The sequence below is a fragment of the Chrysemys picta genome, chromosome 2, assembly GCF_011386835.1.
Source record: "Chrysemys picta bellii isolate R12L10 chromosome 2, ASM1138683v2, whole genome shotgun sequence".
In the NCBI taxonomy this organism is placed as follows: Eukaryota; Metazoa; Chordata; order Testudines; family Emydidae; genus Chrysemys; species Chrysemys picta.
Window position 1 is genome coordinate 127,839,257 of NC_088792.1, and position 21,472 is coordinate 127,860,728.

The window sequence follows — 21,472 nt, forward strand, 5'->3', positions numbered from 1 at the left end:
GAAGAGTAACAACTTTTTTTGGCTTTAGTTTACGGATACACTGAAGCTGTGGGGGTTGTAACGGCCAAAATGTTTATTGACTTTTTAACCCCATTTAAATGTCAGATGTAATCCCAGGAGCACTGACTAAAAATTGATTGGGCATACCAGGAGGTCTAATTTCCCAGATGTCTTGGTGAATTACCCAATTTTACATGCATTTTTTTTATGGACCCGGCAGGATTTGGTATGTGGGAGCCCACACCCCCTGAACCGGTTCATATGCTTGGAAGGAGCACTGAGAACGTTTACACTTTTACCCAGAAAGTTTTTAAGTATGTTTTTATGGCCACAGATTAGATGGTACTCCTGATGTGTTTGTAAGGGCAGTGGGCCAAGCCTGATGCTTTAGATTATTTTAAATGGCCATTAGCTGGTTATTTAGGAAATTTTGACTTTTGAACATGCTAGATTTTACTGCAATGCCTTCCCAGCCTTAGTGATATTTAATACCATTTTTGTTAGCAACTTTTGGGTTATTGAACTAAGGGCAGAAATAACATGTAACTTACCAACTTTAGCCTATACCTGGGTTAGTTGTGCTTTAGAAACAAGGCCAATGGCCTTTTTTAGTTGCCCCAATTTTTTATTATGTTTTTGGTTTTTAAAAATATTTTAAACTGCTGCTGCATTATTGGCCCCATTTCAAAGGGATTCGGTTAAGTTTTTTTTTTTTTTTAGAGGAAATAACCCAAGCCCTTTGTTGTGCTAATTTAATGGCAGCCCCCTGTGAGCAATTATAAATTTTTGGGGTTTACTGGTAGTGATATTATATACTTTTATTTTTACTGATTTATTTAATTGTTTTTTTATATGGGATATTTTGAACCTTAAAATATATTTTTTTAAACAATATTTAAATAAATCACTAAAGGGTGAAGGCCTTAGTTATTGGTTTTATTAAATATATGGCATTGTTTGTATTTGGATGTGTTACAGGGGTAATAGTGTAATGGAGGAGATGGCAGGGGCAATGGCAACAAGGTGCCTTTGGTACTTATTATTTAAAATTTAATTAGGGAGGGCAATACATGCTGAAGGACTTATTTAAAACACAGGGCGCAGCCTGTAGAATAAACCCCAAAATTTAATTAATACCACGTTTTTAAGCATGGGTTTTACAAGTTTTTTTTTGACAGTGTATAATTTTTTGTTTTTTTACCAGGGTTAGTTTTTAATGTTTTTTGTAGTTAGGAATTTTTGGACTTTGTGGTTTTAGTGAAGCAAGTGTTTTTTTTTTTTTTTTTTTTTTGAAACAGTGTGGTTTAGCATTATACAGGGGAGAGGTTACTAGCACATTACCCTGTAATGGTTTTGCTTTTTTTAGAAAAATTTAGAGGCACAGTAGGTCTGTCAGTGGACAAGGGAGAGGTTACTAGCACTTTACCTTGGTTTTTTTTTTTTTTTCTGTTCAGAAGACACAGCAGAGCTAGAAGGAGAAATAGGCTTATTAGTTGAAGAGTTCTTTTGAGGTGGAGGGGTTTTTTTACAGTGAGAAGCATGGGTTAAGGCAGGTAGTCCTTGGCACTTTACAGTGGTGGTGGTGGTTAACAGGACTTGGAAAGGGCCTTTCCAGTGTGGAGCCAAAGCAGTTTTTTGTTGATGGACTTTACGTAGACTTAGTCTTTTTGTTTTAATAAATGGCAGGGCTGCTAGGGTCTTTGGGTAGCACTTCTTTTATTTGTGAGAAAAGAAACCTGACACATTTTATTAATGCCTGGCAGTGTTTTGCAGATTTTATAGTTGCTTGGGCACATTTAGGCCCCCCTTTTCTTGGCTATTAGCCAAGTCTTAGCTGTGGGCAGTGTTCTTGGATGGTGCCAGCATTTTATTTTTGGACTGAGCTTGCTAGCTATTTTTTTTTAGTTAACTTGTTTTTTTTTTTTTTTTTCCCTTGGCTTTTTTTAACCTACAAAGGAAACTTTTACTTTTTACTTATACACCTTTTTTTAACAATGAACACATACACATTGCCATTATACAGTACATTAGTTTTATTATTTAATGTATGCCATGTACACCCTTTTAGTAAAATAACTTTATTACAGAGCTTTGGAGCAACAAACCAGGACAAGCACACCCACTTTTGAGGAGTTTACTTGGTACAACCTTAGGTGTTTAATAGCTTTTTTTTTTTTCCCAGCCCTTTGGCTAGAAATTTGAAGTAGCCAGAAGGATTTCATGGGCAAGATGGGGAGTGGGTTAACCTTTTATGTTCTTGCTTTTAAAGACTGTTGGTATGCAAATTTTAACAACAATTTTTTTTAATTAAAAAAAAAAATCTGGCCAATGAAGTTTTTTTTTTACTTAAGCAACTGTATTAGACTTTAGTATATCACATTTTTTTGATTTATTCAAACACTTTTTGTATTTCAAGTTGAATAAAAACAAGTATTTGCTTTTTGATTTAACCCTTTTATTTAATTTTGAACTAGACTGTTTTATGAAAATATTAAACCCAACAATTTTGGCCACAAGACAAACACCACAAGACAGGACAAAGAACACAAAAATAATTTCTATTGTACCAGTAAATGCATGGTACATTGAATGCTGTTTAGCTGGCATCCGTTTTCTTTGATGATTTGAAAGACAAAAGAACAGAGGTTTACCCCTTTTGGGTAGTTAGTTATTGCTTAAAATATTTTTTTTATATACACACATACTTTTGTTGATTTTAGACAAAACAGAGGAATTACCTTATATTTTTTTGTATTTGTTTTATAGGCAGCCCAGGTTTTAGTGGCTTTTATTTTATTAGTTAGAAAATTGCATTAATACAGATGCTTTTTGGCTTGCTTTTAGATTCAAAGCTATTTACAGCTTAAAAATTTTTATGTAAAAAGGGACACAATTAACTTTTTCAGACTTTTGATTGCCTTTTACTTCTAACTTTTGCTTTTAAACACCCAGTGATTTGAAAGAGACAACACAACCTATATTGGTAGGTTTGCATTTTTTTTACCTTTGCTACAATATTCACTGCACATGTTTTGGGGAAAATGCACATTTTTTTACAATTTAATTTTCACAACACTAGCCACATTAATTTTTACACAAGGTGTAACTGTTTTTTTTGTGCTTACAAAATTTTCATGCACCCCTAGTAAAGTGACAGCTTGACCACACAGAGCCAGGGGCACTGTTTTTTTTTTTTTTTTTACCAGATTTTTTATTTGCTATTTTGTTACCCAAAAACAAATTTAAATTTTTTTTTGAACACTGGGTAAAGGCCATTTACTTAACATATAATTTAAAGGGCTATTTTTAGAGGGTTTTACCAGAGACCCACCCATCTGCCTGCTGATACTTTAACAGAGAATTACACAGAGAACAGAGGGAATTATGGCCTAATAGGATTTTATTACAGGAATTTTTACTAATACTGACCGCTACAGGGGACGGGACAGAAGGATTCCAATTTAACCTTAGAGCTTTATTGCACGCGATGGCTTTTACTTTGAGGAATTACAAATGAGAGGCTTAGTTTCGTTTACACACCTAACACCTAAATGTATAAGACAGAAATTTATTAACCGGAGTCGCTAGTAACTGTTACCAAAATATTGGGTTCACCTAGCTGAGAGCCAATAACAGCCAGACAGGGATAAGGAAGAGTTGCATTATTTAGCAGAAGAAAGGAGAGCCTTGCACCTTGGTACAAAGACTTTGTTTTACACACATTTTACCATTTCAATTATTATTCTGGGGATTTGAAATCCCCATGCTTATAATTACTTACTTTTTTTTTTTTACTATGCCCTTAAAGTTTTTAACCTGTTCTTCAATTTTTTTATTTATTGCCTGCCCGCTTGGGCCCGATTCTGCTTTTTTTGCTGAACCGTTTCTTTCATGGGCACCAGCTTTTTTACTACCAATTTAGATAGGAGGGTGGGCTTTTTAACTAGCCCCCACCCTTTCTGGTCTTTTTTTAAAAACATTTTTACTTACAAGGCTACCCGAGTCCTTCCTCGTGAGGCTTGCCACTTGGGCAAAACGCATGACCCATTGGCATTTAACTATTTAATTTTTTTTTGTGGCAAACACACTGCTTTTACAGCATATGCAAACACAAATGGTTAAATTTTGACAAGTTCCTGAAGGACCGGTACTTGCTTAGCCAGTGCTTTCTTTTTTGCCTGGAAGTTCTGTTTTAAGGCTTGCAACTTGCCCTGGGCGTAGGTTTGAGTTGCTGCCTGGTTTATGATTTATGCTTTTAATTGCTTAATTTTAGTTATTATAGGGTTACCATATTTCCACAAACAAAAAAGAGGACACTGGGCGGGGGGGGGGAAGCCCCGCCCCGCCCCATCCACTCCCTCCCACTTCCCACCCCCTGACTGCTCCCCTCAGAACCCCAACCCCCCCTGCTTCTTGTCCCCTGACTGTCCCCTGCTGAGAACCCCTACCCTAACTGCCCCCGCCCAGGACCCTACCTGTCCCCTGACTGCCCTGACCCTTATCCACTCGCATGGGTGGCAGGGTTGTAGAAATTTTGGTGGTGCCCAGAACCCCCCACCCCACCTGCCTAAGGCTCTGGGAGGGGGGTTGGGTGGGGGGAGGAGGTCTTGGGTGCAGGTCCTGGGCTGGGGATTAGGGTGCAGGAGGGGTGCAGGTTCTGGGATAGAGTTTGGGTGCTGGGTGCAGGCTCCGGGCTGGGGCAGGGGGTGGGTGTGCAGGAGGGGGTGAGGGGTGCAGGCTCTGGGATGGAGTTTGGGGGTGAGAGGCGGTGCAAAGGGAGGGGGTGCAGGCTTTAGGAGGAAGTTTGAGGGCAGGAGGGGGTGTGTGGAAGAGGGAGGGGGATTGGGAGGGAGTTTGGGGATAGGAGGGGATGCAGGGGTGAGGGCTGTGGGTCTGGGGATGAGGGGTTCATGATGCAGGAGGGGGCTCAGGGATGGAGCAGAGGATTAGGGTGTGTGGGGATGAAGGCTTGGGGGTTTGGGGTGTTGGAGAGGCTCAGGGCTAGGGTGGAAGGGCAGGGTAAGGGCAGCCTGTCCTCCCATTAGTGGAAGGGGGCACTAGGACCCGGGGGCAGCAGACAGCAGTTGTCTGCGTGTACTGCCAGAGCCAGCACAGCAGACAAGGGAGAGGCAGACAGGGATGGGGGACCCACGGAGGGGGGGTGGCAGGTGGAGGCTGGGGACCCATCCAACAATCCCCCACTCCCTGACTGCCCCCCCCCCACTCCTCTTACCATTCTGGCTCCACGTGGGTCGGTTTGTGTGTTACACAGGACTACAGAGAGAGGGAGGGGGGAGCAGGGGAGGGCTCTGGCTGCTGGAGGCCAATGGGAGTGGGTCAATCGGCCTAGCCGCCCAATCAGCAGCCACACTCTGCATGGAAGGGAGGGAGGGAGGCGAGGGAGGAAAAAACCCCGGACATTTTAACCTTGTTACCAATTCCTCCCGGACGGCTATTTAGAGACGCAAAAGCCGGACATGTCCGGGGAAATACGGACGGATGGTAACCCTAAGTTATTAAGTACACAACTCTTCCCTTTTTTCCAACTTTTTTATTGCCCAGTTCTGCTACGACTGGGGTAGATTCACCTGACACCCTTTCCGGTTAGCCGGGGTGGAAAGAGGAATGCTAAATTCCTTTCCGGTTTTTAGACTTACTGCGGCTGAGAGTAGACAAACTTTTATACTTACACACGTACGTTTAGACTGGCCACGTTTGTGTATAACGTTTAGAGAAGGTGCTGTGCAATTTTTAACTTGCTTTCTCTTTTGGGAGGGCAGTTTTTTACACCCTGAGGTTTTCTGGGGTGTCTTTTTAGTGATTTCAGTTCAGGCCGGCTGCCTGTGGCTTTTTCAGCTTTTCCAAACCACGCCAGCTTCAGGGTTGCAAAGGCAGACTGTTGGATCTTACTGGACAGTTAAGCTTTGCAAATGTAATTTCAGCACTGTAACTTGTACTGCCTTTGGTTTGACTATGTTTATATTTTTTTACAGTTAGCTGGGGCTGAAAGCAGTTTTTTTTTGTACTTAGCCTGGTTTGCATTGATTTTTGACCTTGAACGCAGATTAACTTTCTTTTTATTTTTGGACCAAGCTGAATTTTAAATTAACCCGTTCCTTTTTTTAATAGACAAATTGCTCCCATTGTGTGTCAGAGGCTTTTTGGTGATTAAAAGCTCCTTTGAGATGTATGATTTTATTTAGATTGAAGGTACCTTTTAGTGGGCATTGTTTAGATGAATTTTTACGCGTGTAATGATTTTAATTTTTTAAATACCTGCAGGTTTTAGTACCATAATGTACGTACATGAAATAAGCTGGGGTACCCTTAGTGAGTGAGAGAGAATTTTTAGACTGTTTCCCACCCATTTTTCAATTACACACACAGGGAGGAGGATGCCCTGTCCGCGCTAGCGGCACATAAACTAAGGATCTTTTCCTACAGGGTATTTACACAGGAGAGACTAACGAGGATGGCCACGACCCTTCTACACCTTCCTTTAGCAAAGAGCGTCGGCTAGTCTCAGAGAGACGGCGCCGCTTACTCTGTTGCATTCAGTGAGATGATTAGACTGTCAGTGGCTCACACGGAGAGGAAAAGGGGGAGGGAAGATGGGTTTACACACTTCTAGACCCAGGTAGCCTCCTTGCCGGACGATGCCAGGCCGAGTTAGCCCACCGTGGGTCGGATTTCCTAAAAGATCCTCTAGTTACCGGGCTTGCGTTAGAGTAGTTTTGGTCACGAGCCAAAAGACTTCGCAGAGTACTTTGGGCGTTTTCCGGTAACACTTAATTCACACTGGTATACACACACACACAAACACACACACACCAAGGCCTTATTCCAGGTACTATTTCCAAGTACCTTCAGGTACTATTCCCAAGTACCTCGATGCATTACTCGAGGCGGTAAAAACCCCTCCTGAGGCGGTAACAACCCCTTAACACCGGTGCATACCTTTGCACCTCGCATATGCATACAGGGGGCGGCAACAATTCCCCTAAGCCGCTCAGCATTTGACCTTGCTGCACAGTTAATAAGTTCGGATGGCGTGAGCCCAACAGGGACAGACGGCCCCACGGACAGTCCTCCTCCGACACCCCAATAGAGATTTTAAAAGGTTTTTTACCTCTATTGTGGCGCCATGGGGTTCAAAGGGGAACGATTTGTAGCAGCTGCCGGTGCCTTTGCGGGCGTTGCCATCCCGGACGAGCCCCCAAATTGTCGGAGAAAAACAGAGTTTTTACTATTTGTTTAGGTATAGCAAGTTAGATGCTTTATTAACTTTTACAATTGCGCAGAGGGAGAGAGCTAAGCAGGTCTCTCAACAGGTAAACAATTATAGCAAGCATTTATACCTTTTGTTACAGACAATAATGAGCAACAGTTGCATTTTGTTTATACATAGGCCATCTTGATATTTTATTTTTTTACTTGTTTTGACTCTTGCCAACATACAATATTTTTTATACCTTATTTACACAAGGTCTTTTACACCTTATTTATACCAGGTTATAATAACTTTTTACACAGTTTTTTTTACCCGCCTTACACAATTTTTGCTTTTACAAATTTTGCGTTATTAGGGTTACAGTTAGCCTAACTTTTGCTAACAAACTGTCATGTATTGCATTTTTTTTGTCAGTTCTTTTTTTGCTTCCACAACACCAATGTTCCTCAGCCTTACCTTTTATATGACAAGGCTTTTTCCTTCTATTTCTCAGAATAGTTTAGGATAAAAGGGCCAAGATATCTAAGATTCCAGAATATAATTCTAGTTTGCTCACACTCCTGAGCTACAGTAGCAGTGATACTCACCTGTGCTTGCAAATATTCTTATAAATTCTTTACCAGTTTTGTAATATCCACCAGACCAGGAGAATGAGGTAGACGAGGCTTTCTTCAGACAACTAACATAAGTTTCCAAATCCCTGGCCCTGGTTCTCATGGTGGACTTCAATCACCCTGACATTATACCTTGACTTTAGCAAAGCTTTTGATACGGTCTCCCACAGAATATCACATCCACTGCTTTCCCCATATCCACCAAGCCAGTTATCTCATCATAGAAGGCAATCAGGTTGGTCAGGCATTACTTGCCCTTGGTGAATACCTGTTGACTGTTCCTGATCACCTTCCTCTCCTCCAAGTGCTTCAAAATGGATTCCTTGAGGACCTGCTCCATGATTTTGCCGGGGACTGAGGTGAGGCTGTAGTTCCCCGGGTTCTCCTTCTTCCCTTTTTTAAAGATGGGCACTATATTTGCCTTTTTCCAATCATCCGGGATCTCCCCTGATCGCCACGAGTTTTCAAAGATAATGGCCAATAGCTCTGCAATCACATCAGCCAACACCCTCAGCACCCTCGGATGCATTGCATCCAGCCCCATGGACTTGTGCATGTCCAGTTTTTCTAAATAGTTCTTAACCTGTTCTTTCACCACTGAGGGCTGCTCACCTCCTCCCCATACTGTGCTGCCCAAGGCGTGTGAAGACCGAGGCAAATAAAGCATCGAGCACTTCCGCTTTCTCCACATCATCTGTCACTATGTTGCCTCTGCCATTCAGTAAGGGTCCCACACTTTCCCTAACCTTCTTTGTGTTGTTAACATACCTGTAGAAGCACTTCTTGGTACCCTTCACATCCCTTGCTAGCAGCAACTCCAATTGTACTTTCTGATTACACCCCTGCATGCTCAAGCAATATTTTTATACTCCTCCGTAGTCATCTGTCCAATTTTCCACTTCTTGTAAGATTCCTTTTTGTGCTTAAGCTTATCAAAGATTTCTCTGTTAAGCCAAGTAGGTTGCCTGCCATATTTGCTATTCTTTCTGCACATCGGTATGGTTTGTTCCTGTGCCCTCAATAAGGCTTCTTTAAAATACAGCCAGCTCTCCTGGACTCCTTTCTCTCTCACATTAGCCTTCCAGGGGATCCTGCCCATCAGTTCCCTGAGGGAGTCAGAGTCTGCTTTTCTGAGGTCCAAGGTCCGTATTCTGCTGCTCTCCTTTTTTCCTTTTGTCAGGATCCTGAACGTGACCATCTCATGGTCACTGTTGCCCAGATTGCCACCCACTTCTACTTCCCCTACCAATTCTTTCCTGTTTGCGAGCAGCAGGTCAAGAGGAGTGCAGCCCCTAGTTGGTTCCTCCAGCACTTGCACCAGGACCTTGTCCCTAGCACTCTCCAAAAACTTCCTGGATTGTCTGTGCACTGCTGTATTGCTCTCCCAGCAGATGTCAGGGTGATTGAAGTCCCCCATGAGAACCAGGGCCTGTGATCTGGAAACTTCTGTTAGTTATCTGAAGGATACTCTTAGGCTTAATCTAAGGGGTGTTATTTGAGAGCCTAAGATTAAACCTTTCTTCTAAGCCGTCACATACATTTCATCTGGAAAATGTTTTTTTGGAAGGATCTGAAAGGTATGTCAAAATTGGGTTTATAACAGGAAATAAATTACAACTTTAAATTTGGAGCTGCTACTGCAGTGTCATAACATGTGTCTATGCCTGTCTTTTTTAGATGGATTCATGCAAGTAAGTGCAAGGCCTAGCACAGTTTTGCAGTGAGGGCACAGTTTCTTACCAGTGTGGAAAATTACTTGAATAAAAGGATTATGGAAATTCTCCTCCACCCCCAACAGTTTGCTTTGCACTGCATATGTACTGAGGCATGGAAGATGTATGTCGGAGTCTACTGAGAAATGATTTATTGAAATGACAAAGGATTGTAGATTTAACAAGATCTTGCCTATCAAACCAAATCTCTCTCATCTCTGGGAATTTTTTACAACCTTCTGAATAGCTGTAAATTTTATCTTAATAGGAGAAGGAATGTACAGCAAATCAAACTAAATCAGACATTATAACTATATCTTAAAAATATTTGGTGTCTTTTAACATAGTTTGAATTTTTATCTTATAACTTTAGCAATATGCATTACATTTGAACACAATGGTATCAATATTGATGTTGTGTGTGGTTTAATCTTCATTTCAAATGTTTTGGATGAAACATAAAATCAGTGTCCTGACTATTTCGAGTTCCTTCCTTTCTTTATCAGAAAGCACAATGTTAACCTGTACTACTTAGACAAATTTCAAATCTAGACATTGGGTTTAACATTCCTTTTATGTCAGAAAGCACCAAGGGATCAGGACCTTGATTTTGTTTAATCTAAATGATTTAAAATAGAGATTAAAATAAAATATACATCGATATTTTAATCTTCTCGTGTTCAAATACTGTGTTGGCCCAGACAAGTAGGTTTACTTAATGTAACCAACAGTTGGGCACAGGAAGAATTCTAAATGCTTGAGGGGGAAAGGAAATGTTTCTGAGAGGGATCAATATTTCTTGGACATTAGGGTATTTTCTCTAGTACCAGCTGGATTTTAGGTGATCCAGAGACTTCAGAGCTGTGTTCTACTCAGTTCTGTAAAAAAATATTGGAAAGACTAGTTTCACTCTGAAGAGTTTGTCATTCAGTCTCTTACATTCTAGGGATTTCATAGCTAAGGCTGCGAGTTTGTCACAGAGTTAACGAAAGTCACGGATTCCCCACTAAGGGGGGATATGATAGAGGTACACCTCTACCCCGATATAACGCGACCTGATATAACATGAATTCAGATATAATGTGGAAAAGCAGTGCTCCGGGGGGGCGGGGCCGCGCACTCTGGTGGATCAAAGCAAATTTGATATAACACGGTTTCACCTATAATGCGGTAAGATTTTTTTGGCTCCCGAGGACAGCGTTAAATCGGGGTAGAGGTGTATATAAAATCCTGAGTGGTGTGGAGAAAGTGAATAAGGAAAAGTTATTTACTTGTTCCCATAATATAAGAACTAGGGGCTACCAAACGAAATTAATGGGCAGCAGGTTTAAAACAAATAAAAGGAAGTTCTTCTTCACACAGCCAACTTGTGGAACTCCTTGCCTGAGGAGGTTGTGAAGGCTAGGACTATAACAGCGTTTAAAAGAGAACTGGATAAATTCATGGAGGTTAAGTCCATTAATGGCTATTAGCCAGGATGGGTAAGGAATGGTGTCCCTAGCTTCTGTTTATCAGAGGGTGGAGATGGATGGCAGGAGAGAGATCACTTGTTCATTACCTGTTAGGTTCACTCCCTCTGGGGCACTTGGCATTGTCCACTGTCGATAGACAGTATACTGGGCTGGATGGACCTTTGGTCTGACCCAGTGTGGCCATTTTTATGTTCTTATGACCTCCATGACTTCTTCAGCAAAGGAAAGTGATCAGGAACAGTCAGCATGGATTCACCAAGGGCATGTCATGCCTGACTAACCTAATTGCCTTCTATGAGGAGATAACTGGCTCTGTGGATGAGGGGAAAGCAGTAGTTGTGTTTTTCCTTGACTTTAGCAAAGCTTTTGATACGGTCTCCCACAGTATTCTTTCCGGCAAGTTAAAGAAGTATGGGCTGGATGAATGGACTATAAAGGGGATAGAAAGCTAGCTAGATCGTCGGGCTCAACAGGTAGTGATCAATGGCTCCATGTCTAGTTGGCAGCCAGTATCAAGCGGAGTGCCCCAAGTGTCGGTCCTGGGGCCAGTTTTGTTCAGTATCTTCATTAATGATCTGGAGGATGGCATGGACTGCACTCTCAGCAAGTTTGCAGATGACACTAAACTGGGAGGAGTGGTAGATACGCTGGAGGGTAGGGATAGGATATAGAGGGACCTAGATAAATTAGAGGATTGGGCCAAAAGAAACCTGATGAGGTTCAACAAGGACAAGTGCAGAGTCCTGCACTTAGGATGGAAGAATCCCATGCACTGCTACAGACTAGGGACCGAATGGCTAGGCAGCAGTTCTGCAGAAAAGGACCTAGAGGTTACCGTGGACGAGAAGCTGGATATGAGTCGACAGTTTGCCCTTGTTGCCAAGAAGGCTAATGGCATTTTGGGCTGAATAAGTAGGGGCATTGCCAGCAGATCGAGGGACATGATCATTCCCTTCTAGTTGACATTGGTGAGGCCTCATCTGGAGTACTGTGTCCAGTTTTGGGCCCCACACTACAAGAAGGATGTGGAAAAATTGGAGAGAGTCCAACGGAGGGCAACAAAAATGATTAGGGGTCTGGAACACATGACTTATGAGGAGAGGTTGAGGCAACTGGGATTGTTTAGTTTGCAGAAGAGAAGAATGAGGGGGGATTTGATAGCTGCTTTCAACTACCTCAAAGGGGGTTCCAAAGAGGATGGAACTAGACTGTTCTCAGTGGTACCAGATGACAGAACAAGGAGTAATGGTCTCAAGTTGCAGTGGGGGAGGTCCAGGTTGGATATTAGGAAAAACTTTTTCACTACGAGGGTGGTGAAACACTGAATAGGTTACCTAGGGAGGTGGTGGAATCTCCTTCCTTAGAGGTTTTTAAGGTCAGGCTTGACAAAGCCCTGGCTGGTATGATTTAGTTGGGAATTGGTCCTGCTTTGAGCGGTGGGGTTGAACTAGATGACCTCCTGAGGTCCCTTCCAACCCTAATATTCTATGATCATGCCTTTGGAATGGCAGCTGAGAACGGCAGACCATGCATAGTCTTTGAATCGTCTGACTCAGAGTTAGTAGATATACAGCGAGAATTAGATGAGAATGAAAGAGATTATATTTTGTGATAGCCATAAATCTTGCTTCAGAATAGATCTACATTTTTACATACAGAAATAATTTACATTCAAACATATTGATTGTGTCATGCCCCTACCTTGAGAATTATTATCAGGCAAGGGAGTTTGAAACAAACAAAATAGTTGATGATTAACTCTTTACTGCAACTCCAATTGTCGCTAAGGCATATGCTTTCTTTTCTAATAGACACTGAAAAGCAATATGTACCTCAGCTTCATCCAATTCATATCTTATGAAAAACCTGAATGGTGACTTCAGCAATGTTAATGTAGAATAACTCTCAAAGTCAATGGACAAGAGAGTAGGAAGGTACCGATAGGTTTTGCATAAAAGTGCAAGTGAAGCCTTTTCTCTTTTCCCTCTTATTTCTATACTATTAAGGTTTCCGTGGATAGGCTCAGTACCGATACAACCTTAACTGTCACTAAGTAACTTTAAGTGTCACTGAACAGTGGGTTTTTCTGTGTGTTAATTTATATATTAACTAGGGATGTCAATTAATTGCAGTTAACTCACGCGATTAATTCAAAAAAATTAATCGCGATTAATCGCACTTATAACAATAGGGTTATAACAACAGGGGTCTGAGGAGCCAGGGCAGGGCAGCCCCAGAGGGAGTGGAGCCCCGGAGAGCGGGACACGGGCCCTGCATTGCAGCGCCCCGCCCTCTATGGCTCCGCTCCTGACCGCCCTGCCACAGTCCCTGCGGTGCTGGGGGGTGGCCGCCCTGTGGCACCTGCAGGCAGTGGCTCTCGGAGCCCGCCCAGCCATAAGGTGTGGACGCTGCTCCCCGATGCGAACCGCAGCGGCCCCAGGGCGTCCCAGTGCAGGACACGCTGCTGCCAGGGTCGGCTCTAGGCTTTTGCCACCCAACCGCACCCTCCCTCCTAAAAAAGAGGCTGGCTGGAATGCCACCCCTGAAAATGTGCCACCCCAAGCACCTGCTTGGTTTACTGGTGCCTGGAGCCAGTCCTGCCAAGAAGTAGGACTGAGTGGACTTGTGGGCTCTAAAGTTTTACATTGTTTTATATTTGAATGCAGTTTTTTTTTACATAATTCTACATTTGTAAGTTCAACTTCCATGATAAAGAGATTGCACTACAGTACTTGTTTGAAGTGAATTGAAAAATACTTTTTTTTTACAGTGCAAATATATGTAATCAAAAATAAATATAAAGTGAGCACTGTACACTTTGTATTCTGTGTTGTAATTTTAATTAATATATTTGAAAATGTAGTAAACATCCAAAAATATTTAAATAAATGGTATTCTATTCTTGTTTAACAGCACGATTAATTGCGATTAATTTTTTTAATCGCTTGACAGCCCTGAGATTAACAAAATTTTTGTCCTCATTTCTTACCTGGCTTCAAAGGCTAGCTAAATTAATCAGTGAACTGGTCTGGCTATCCTTGGTTTGAGTTAGGCCAACACAAAGCCTTCATAAGGGGAAAAATTGGGCTAATGAGCCTGTTTCTAAGTTTCAATAACTTTCCTGAGGTAGGCATTGCTGTTTCCTTTGTTTCTAACCATTTCTTATTTTCCACCAGGAGATGGGATTCCGAAGGAAAGTAGCCCATTTATTAACAGTGCCGAGATGGACAGAGGAAATATCTATGAAGGGAAAAATATGGCTCTCTTTGAGGTAACTTTCAGAATTTTTAAAATAACTTATTTTGACGATTAAATTACAAAGCGATTTCAGGTTATTTTTAGAGAGTGAGAAAAGTAAAAACAATTGCAGCTCTCTGTATACTAGAAATCTGTTGTACAAGACGTGTAAACATAATTTGTTTCTTTTAATTGTTTGGTTTCCATGAGGTTATGTTAATGTTTTTAAGTCTGATCAAAAATCACTTTTTAAATTAATTTTGATTAGAAACTTTCTTAACTTGACCACTTCATAATTTATGTGATAAGCAAATTATTGTGACGTTCCCCTCTGCTGTTGTCTGGACCGGTGATCTGCTAAGCCACTCCAATTCTCGACTCTGGGAGCTAGCCTTACCCTGCTCTGCTATGAGAACCCCCATTCCTGGGCTATTCATGCACAGCCTCTGGCATGTAAGCTGCTCCTTTGATTGTGCAACCAAATGACACTAGCCAATACCTCCGGTCCCAGACACAACTCTAGGAACCTCCGTCTGTATTCAGTTTTGCCCACTGGACGCTGCAAGCTTATATGAGTTCGTCAATTTAACAAAGAAATTGATATGTACCCAGGCTTGTTATCCCAAAGGTATCTCTGTCACACTTCAAACCAAACGCACTGCTTCAGGTAGAATAAACAAATAGATTTTAAGTCAAAACATAACAAGTCAGATTTGGTCAAATGAAATAAAAGCAAAACACATATTAAGCTGATATTAACACTTTCAGTGCCCTTACAAACTTAGATGCTTCTCACCACAGGCTGGCTGGTTGCTTTTCAGCCAGGCTCTCCCCTTTGATCAGCATTCAGTTGCTTGGTGTGGTGTCTGTAGATGTAGGTGGAAGAGAGATAAAGAGCATGGCAAATGTCTCTCCCTTTTGTCATGTTCTTTCTTCCCTCTTGGCTTTGCACCTCTCCCCTTCGGAGTCAGGTGAGCATTACCTCATCGCAGTCCCAAACTGAGAAAAGGAAGGGGGATGAATCATAGAATATCAGAGTTGGAAGGGACCTCAAGAGGTCATCTAGTCCAACCCCCTGCTCAAAGCAGGACCAATTCCCAGCTAAATCATCCCAGCCAGGGCTTTGTCAAGCCGGGCCTTAAAAACCTCCAAGGAAGGAGACTCCACCACCTCCCTAGGTAACGCATTCGAGTGTTTCACCACCCTCCTAGTGAAATAGTTTTTCCTGATATCCAACCTGGACCTCCCCCACTGCAACTTGAGACCATTGCTCCTTGTTCTGTCGTCTGCCACCACTGAGAACAGCCGAGCTCCATCCTCTTTGGAACCCCCCTTCAGGTAGTTGAAGGCTGCTATCAAATCCCCCCTCATTCTTCTCTTCTGGAGACTAAACAATCCCAGTTCCCTCAGCCTCTCCTCATAAGTCATGTGCTCCAGACCCCTAATCATTTTTGTTGCCCTCCGCTGAACTCTTTCCAATTTTTCCACATCCTTCTTGTAGTGTGGGGCCCAAAACTGGACACAGTATTCCAGATGAGGCCTCACCAATGTCGAATAAAGGGGAACGATCACGTCCCTCGATCTGCTGGCAATGCCCCTACTTATACAGCCCAAAATGCCGTTAGCCTTCTTGGCAATAAGAGCACACTGTTGACTCATATCCAGCTTCTCGTCCACTGTGACCCCTAGGTCCTTTTCTGCAGAACTGCTACCTAGCCATTCGGTCCCTAGTCTGTAGCAGTGCCTGGGATTCTTCCGTCCTAAGTGCAGGACTCTGCACTTGTCCTTGTTGAACCTCATCAGGTTTTTTTCGGCCCAATCCTCTAATTTGTCTAGGTCCCTCTGTATCCGATCCCTACCCTCTAGTGTATCTACCACGCCTCCTAGTTTAGTGTTATCTGCAAACTTGCTGAGAGTGCAGTCCACACCATCCTCCAGATCATTAATAAAGATATTAAACAAAACCGGCCCCAGGACCGACCCTTGGGGCACTCCGCTTGAAATGACTCACTCATTGTCCAACAGATCCTTTTGTTGTGGCCTAGGCCAGCGGCCTTTGTCTCTGTGAGGCTGGGCTGGGTTTGCCCCATACATGCCCTGATGAGGTGTGAACTACCTCTCTGTTCTTGGAGAGTTTTTGCCTGGGCTTTCTTTAAGCCATGAGGATACATTTTCAGCCTCATTACTATATACATGAAATTATAACCTATAACATTACTATGACATTACTGTAACAGTTACTGTAACATCACTATAACAATCATGCTCAGCGCGTCATGAGCCTTCCGAAGACACCCGACATGAAAAACTTTGCACTGAATACCACACAATCATTTTATAAAAATGAACATGGGGGTGTAGGGGTCTTCCCTCCGAGGTACAGAGCGTCACACCTCCTCTCTTAGTTTGCTGCAAGAGGGTTAGTCACTGACTAGCTCGAAGGCAGTTTGAGTTATAGTTCTCTTGGCATCCAGCCATAAAGGCCATGAGGCAGCATGTCTCAGTTTCCCCATTCACATACGGTAAACCAGGTTTTTTATGGTTTCTCTGCTGTGATAAGCTTTAAACCTGTTTACAGGTATTCATTGAAAAGTAGTTTGATGGAGTAGGGAGTATTAACCTGGTAATGTTGCATGGGAGTTTTACTAGTTTTCTGTCTTCTGCTAACATGGGGCATGCCTCCATTTCCAACTTCTACTTCCCCTACCAATTCTTCCCTGTGTGTGAGATAAGACAGAGTATTTCCTTCTGCTTACTTGGTTGAAATTTCCTTATGATTTTCATTTGTAGCCTCACGTAGAGTCCTATTTGTAGACCCATGTTAACACATCAGTAATCTAATTGAATAATGAAAGCATGAATAATTGTCATGAGGTCGACATATGAAAGAAAAGATTGCAGATTCTTGCCAGGTACAAGCAGAAAAAACATTCTTGATAGTGGATGCCAGCTGGACTTCCATGAGCAACCCCATGGTCAAAGAATCCAAAGAACTCTCTCCGACACCACCTGCATAACCATGCATTCACCTCCACAATTCGATGGTCCCTACCTGAGCCTTTTCCTTCAACAGGGAGGATGAACGAGAACACGACTTGCGCCTCAAACTCCTTTATCCTTCTTCCCAGAGCCACATAGTCTGCAGTGATCTGCTCAAGGTAATTCTTGGCATTATCATTGGTGCCCATGTTGAGAAATAGGAAGGGGTAGTGGTCTGAGGTCTTGATCAGTCTCGGCAAACACTTCGTCATATACTGGATTCTAGCTCCATGCAAGCAGCACACTTCTCGAGTCTCCCGCTCTGGTTGGCAGAGGGATGACTCCATCCCCCTTAGGAAGGAGTCCCCGACCACCTCCATCCGGCTCCTTCTCTTGGGATTGGTGGTCATGGAACCCCCATCCCTAGGACAGTGCATCCAGTGCCTTCTGGCCAAGGGGGTCTCCTCCTGATACCTTCCCTCAGAGGGCTCTGCCAAATCCTTCTCCGCAGCAGTATCTGTGCAGAGAGCCTGAAAATGGTTTCACACCTCTATCGGCATTGGGGGCACATAGGTTCTCCTCTTTCTTCCTCTGGAAGTCACAGGCTGACAATATTTCTTCCCCTCTCTGCACTGCACTCTCTGATCTTCAGCACATTTTGCTTCCAGAACCAAACACTGACTTCTATCCAGAAAATCTTCATTTTCTTGGATGCAACGCAGGGTTGATATTTGGCTCTCTAGTTCTCTAACCTTCTCTTCCAACATGCAGACCAGCTTGCACTTTGTACAGACGTGAATACGTCTGTCCTCTGGGAGAAAGACAAACATGGCACATTCTGAGCAGGTCACAACAGCTTATTGCTCACTAACCATGTTTTCCTTCTAAGAGGCTCCTCAGATGTATGTTCGGCTCACAGGAGCCTGAAAGGCAAAAACACTCTGTGTGAACTCCCCACAGACGAACTCCCAGGCAACCTCCCTCTGTTTGCCTGTCCTCTGCTCGCTGGTCACTCGGTTTGCGACTGGCTGGCATTTTATAAAGCTTCTGGCTCGAAGCAGGTAGCCCGGCTCAAAGCCTTCCCTCCAATCAACCACTCGCGGCCCACCTGGAACAAAGCACTCCCAATTTGCACTTTTCAATCAAACACCCACACGGTCAAACAGTCATACTAGACAAACAAACAAGCACATGGGGCATACACATTTTTAGCATATCTGGCACATAAATACCTTGCAATGCCATCTACAAAAGTGCCATGCAAATGCCTGTTCTCACTTTCTGGTGACACTGTAAATAAGAAGAGTGCAGCATTATCTCCTGCAAATGTAAACAAACTTGTTTGTCTTAGCGATGGGCTGAACAAGAAATAGGACAGAGTGGACTTGTAAAACTTCAGAGCCTACATTGTTTGGTTTTTGAGTACATTTATGTAGCAAAAAAACCCTACATTTGTAAGTTGCACTTTCACGACAAAGAGCTTGCAGTACATACTTGTATGAGGTGAATTGAAAAATACTATTTCTTTTGTTTATTATTTTTACAGTACAAATATTTTTAATAATAATATACTTTGATTTCAATTAAAAGACAGAATACAATTATATATATATATATGAAAATGTAGACAAACATCCAAAATATTTAATAAATTTCAATTGGTATTCTACTGTTTAAAATTGGGATTAAATCTGCGATTAATCACAATAAATTTTTTTATCACGATTAATTTTTTTATCTCGTGAGATAACTGCAATTAATTGACAGCCCTAAAAATGACATTAACATATATAATAACTTAATGAAGATGAATTTTCTCCATAAGTATTGAAGCAAAATTGCTTCATTTGCTTTGTTGTAATCTATTTTATGTAATAGCAGTTAAACAATTTTTTTTTAAGTAAACATGGTTTCTCATACACAGTCAGTCCATCAGTCTGAAACAGATTATTTTGTAACCCACACGCAGAGGCACTGATGGAGGCAGCTCACTGGATTAAAGTTCTGGCACCCAACAACTCCCCCTATAGAGAGTGAACAGGGAATGCCATGAACGTGAGTGGTTGGTATAAGAATACGATATCATGTTGAACTCAGAGGAAGCTCCTTGTGGCTCATGCCTAGAAGTGTAGGATTGACATGAGTTGGAAAGCATTGGTATCATACATACTATACTTTATCTGGCCTAATGGGTTCAAGACTGCATAGACTGAAATGCCGTAGTCAATGTCTGGTTTGGAAACAGAAAACAAGAGATTAGAACCTTGAAAGGGGTTAGAGTGTTTGGCACAAATTTGGAGCAGGACACAGAACTGGAGCAGAGGACAGAGTCTTAGCATTCTTTGGTGCTATAGTAGCTTCTGTAGTTGAAGGAGTACTTCCAGAGGCCTTCTGCTTATCTGATGTCTGATCCAGAGGCTTGTTGGTTCCCACCTTTTTGTAGATGGAGCTGGGGGTATCCAAGTCTGCTTTGAAAATCTGGAGATTCAAAGTTTCTATGCTGAAGATGTCCATTGTAGGCTCTGCACAGTACCCTGCCTGGAGACCTCTAGCAGTTTCACAAACTTTGCCCTAGACAACTGCCTCTGTGTCCAAGGGTGGGGAGGAGGAGTGATTAATTCTTCATATCTGTCCAGAGGATGGGTGTCCCTGAGACAGAAGAGACTCTGAGCATGTGCATCAGACTCAGAAAAGATCCCAGAGCAGGAGGGCATCAATTACATTTTTTTAGAATCTACCATGGTTGTCACCGAATGGGGCCAGAATGCAGTCACACACTGAGTGTCCAAGAAATGAGGGCAAAACAATCTTAATATACTAAGACTTGCTAAAATCATATAAAATTGCCTATGTGGTCTATAAACTATCCATTTAGCTATATACCGGTATGATTTTTGTAGTGGAAATGTCGGACTCAAACATGTTCTTAATTCTGAGGTTCCCTAATGTGCACAGCAGTTAGTATTCAGAAAGAAACAGAGTGGTTACAGCTTATACTCCCTTACATAGCTTCAAATTCCAAATGTTTGGTGCCACAAAGTGACATTTGTGCAAGCCTCAATGGGCATAGCTTTTCAGAATGTACTGGATCAACCATAATGCAGGCACCCATATGTGAGAATATGCAGAGATACCCCAAAGAAATAGAGGTTTCAAGGGTTTCTGCATCATTATCAAACTCAGCTTTCAGCTGACAGCTTTCAGTGGCCAAAGGTTTGTTGGCACTGTATTCATGAATCTGAAAATGAGGGTGTGATATTGGACTGTCCTTCCTACAGAACACCCAAAGAACTCCCTATGCTGCCAAATGAACCTTTAAGGTACTGAGGCTCAGAAATTTAATGTATCCATCAAGGAAAAAATTAAGATAGGTTTGCCTAATGTATATTTAAAATTGAGGATTCAATCCAGGTACCAGGATTTGAAAACAAGCCAAATGCAGTAATAAACATTGAAAGTGGAAACCTTCTTCAACTGAAGTAGGTATCCACCAATTGATTGATTGGAGTAAACAAATACCTTACAAGTTCCAGGCCATAATTTGAACTTATCTGGATTTTCATAAAAGGCTGGACCCTGCATCATGAAGTCAAACTCTTATTTCCTTCCAATAAGAAAACCAGGATTTGTAAGACTAATATAGGGCTATTAGCATGTTGGTCATATCTTCCTTTATTTTCCTGTTACCTGAACAGTCCTCTGGACACAAATGTCTGTTGACTCAGATGGTTGGCATGAATGTGTTTTTTTTGTTTTTGTTTTTTTCCCCCCTGTACTGTTAGGTTTTGAATCTGCACCAAGTGGAAGATCCAAAAGGCTGTTCCCAGGTGGGAGCTGCATGTCTTTCACCCTGTTCACTGACAGCAGTGCAGTTGGTGGTATGGATTATGAAAGTAGTAGTCACTGATAGGGGCACTAGACAATGCAATGAGACACCAGTTATTTGTAATTCTAGTCAGCTGGTGTTCCTCTTCTTTACAATGAAGAATTGTTTTCCTCAAAAAGGAATAGAAAACTACACATGAGCCCACAAATGGTCAAGCTGACCTCTGTTGGGATCCCATTGGGATCTTGGAAAGAGGTTTCCCATCGATCAGGTTCATGGAGTTTTTCCACCTTTGTGTCTAGACAACTGCAGAGGTGAAGGTGAATTCCTGGAAGGTGGTCCTACATGAAAAAAAGTCTGGAGAGGTCTTGCATGCAAGATGGCCCACTGAACTGTATCTA

The 21,472-nt window shown here is 42.3% G+C and overlaps 1 protein-coding gene across 4 annotated transcripts in view; it reads left to right on the forward strand.

Moving 5' to 3' along the window:
* Positions 1–21,472, forward strand: part of SLC12A7 (solute carrier family 12 member 7) — a 354,616-nt gene that overhangs the window by 135,145 nt on the left and 197,999 nt on the right. For all 4 annotated transcript variants that reach the window (XM_065584171.1, XM_065584173.1, XM_065584170.1 and 1 more), the window contains exon 2: positions 14,206–14,300. In XM_065584171.1, the coding sequence (XP_065440243.1) occupies positions 14,206–14,300 (95 nt within the window). The remainder of the gene's footprint in view (positions 1–14,205; positions 14,301–21,472) is intronic.